The 1953-nt window shown below is 33.9% G+C and overlaps 1 protein-coding gene across 1 annotated transcript; it reads left to right on the forward strand.

The window, feature by feature from the left end:
* The first annotated feature begins 1230 nt into the window (after positions 1-1230).
* LOC143593660 (NDR1/HIN1-like protein 13) lies at positions 1231-1953 on the forward strand. The gene has a single exon (XM_077073224.1). The coding sequence runs from the start codon at positions 1231-1233 to the stop codon at positions 1942-1944; it is 714 nt and encodes a 237-aa protein (XP_076929339.1). The 3' UTR covers positions 1945-1953.

Raw genomic sequence — 1953 nt, forward strand, 5'->3', positions numbered from 1 at the left:
AAACCAGATAGCTCTTAAACAGGTTATAACATCTCATTAAATAAAAAATTAATCTTACCAATAATTTGATATGAAAATCCTACAAAATATGAATATACTAAAATTTAATATCCAATTTAAAAAGAAAAATATATTATTTATAATTAATAAACAATTTTATAGTAAAAAACATAAGCGGGTCATGGGTCACCAAATACAGATAGCTTTTAAACGGGTTATAACATATCATTTATTTATGAAACCCTTTCATCATCAAACCCTAAGCATATTATTAATTTTCTTACAATAAAGAAAATTAAAATCAAAAAACTAATTATTAAAAAACGAAAAATATAAAACAACCATTCTCCCAAGCCATCAGATTACTTTATTTGTAAATGAAGGCTTCTCACGCATTTGACCCGAATTCACGGGTAAAGGTCTCACCAAACCAAGATAGCTCTTAAACAGGTTATAACATCTCTTTATATTAAAAAATAATCTCATCAAACATTTGATATGAAAATCTTATAAAATAGGAATATACTAAAAATTAATATCCTATTTTATTTTAAAAAAAGATATTATTTATAATTAAGAAATAATTTTATAATAAAGAAAATAAATGGGTAATGGGTATCACCAAACCCAGATAGCTTTTAAACCGGATTATAGCATATCATTTATTTGTGAAACCATTTAATCATCAAACCTCAAGTATATTAATTATTAACTTTTTTATAATAAATAAAATAAAAATCCAAATATACATATATAAATATTAAAAATGAATAATATAAAACAACTCCGTAATACGAGGAATAAAATCTAGTATAAATATATAAAAGAATTGAAATGACACATCGTTAAATATAGCCCAATCTTAAAAAATTGGAAATGGTATAAGTAGAGAAAATGTTTTTATAATTTGTCTTTTCTAAATTTAACGTGTAGAGAGGTTTTAACGTGTAAAATACAAAACTTTTAAGATAAAAAAAGAAAGTATTATGTTGGCCAAAATAATAATAATAATAATAATAATAATAATAATAATAATAATAGTTTAGAGGCGTATACACGAAAACCAGTTGAAAGAAGAGAACGCGTTAGTCTTTGCCACTTGCCACGCTCCCGTCTTTACTAAACAAACCAGCTAATCCCACACTGTAACCCTAATGCCTTCCCACCACTCTTTCCAACTATATTAACCCAATCCTCCATTTCATTCCAATCAACTGCTAGTACTCTCCAATGGCAGATCCACCGCCTTCTGACAAGCCATTACTACCACAAGGCACTTACATCGTCCAGATCCCCAAGGACCAGATCTACCGCCTTCCGCCGCCCGAAAACTCTAAGAAGATACAAAAACTCGCTAATCGGAAACCTAAACGGAGCTTATGCTTCTGCTTCTGCTGGACACTCGCCCTCACATTCACTCTTCTAATCCTCCTCGCCGGCGTTTTATATCTGGTCTTCCGGCCGGAGAAGTTGAAATACTCCATCGATAGCGTGTCTATCGCCGGCGTGAACCTGACGTCATCATCGCCGATATCACCGAGGATAAACGTCAGCATTAGATCCGAAAACCCTAACGATAAGCTAACGGTGTACTATAGCAGAAAAGGAAGCTCCGTTGCTATTCATTACGGCGACGTTAATTTATGTAACGGTTTGCTGCCGACGTTCACGCAGTCTGCTAATAACGTGACGGCGATTCAGACGGCGTTAAGAGGATCGAATATTGTCTTGGCGCGTGACGTGCACGCGCGGTTGGTGAAGCAGGAAAAGGAGAGACGTGTGCCGTTAAAGTTGAAGGTTAAGGCGCCGGTTAAAGTTAAGATTGGTGCCGTGAAGACGTGGGAGATTAAAGTTACCGTTAAGTGTGACGTGGATGTTGACCGGTTTATTCAAAAGTCAAAGATCGTGTCCAAGAGTTGTGGGTATAGAGTGAATCTGTGGTGAACATTGTGG

Source organism: Bidens hawaiensis, unplaced genomic scaffold, assembly GCF_021521415.1.
Source record: "Bidens hawaiensis isolate Kalapana, Puna unplaced genomic scaffold, B.hawaiensis_p1.1 tig00042469_1, whole genome shotgun sequence".
In the NCBI taxonomy this organism is placed as follows: Eukaryota; Viridiplantae; Streptophyta; class Magnoliopsida; order Asterales; family Asteraceae; genus Bidens; species Bidens hawaiensis.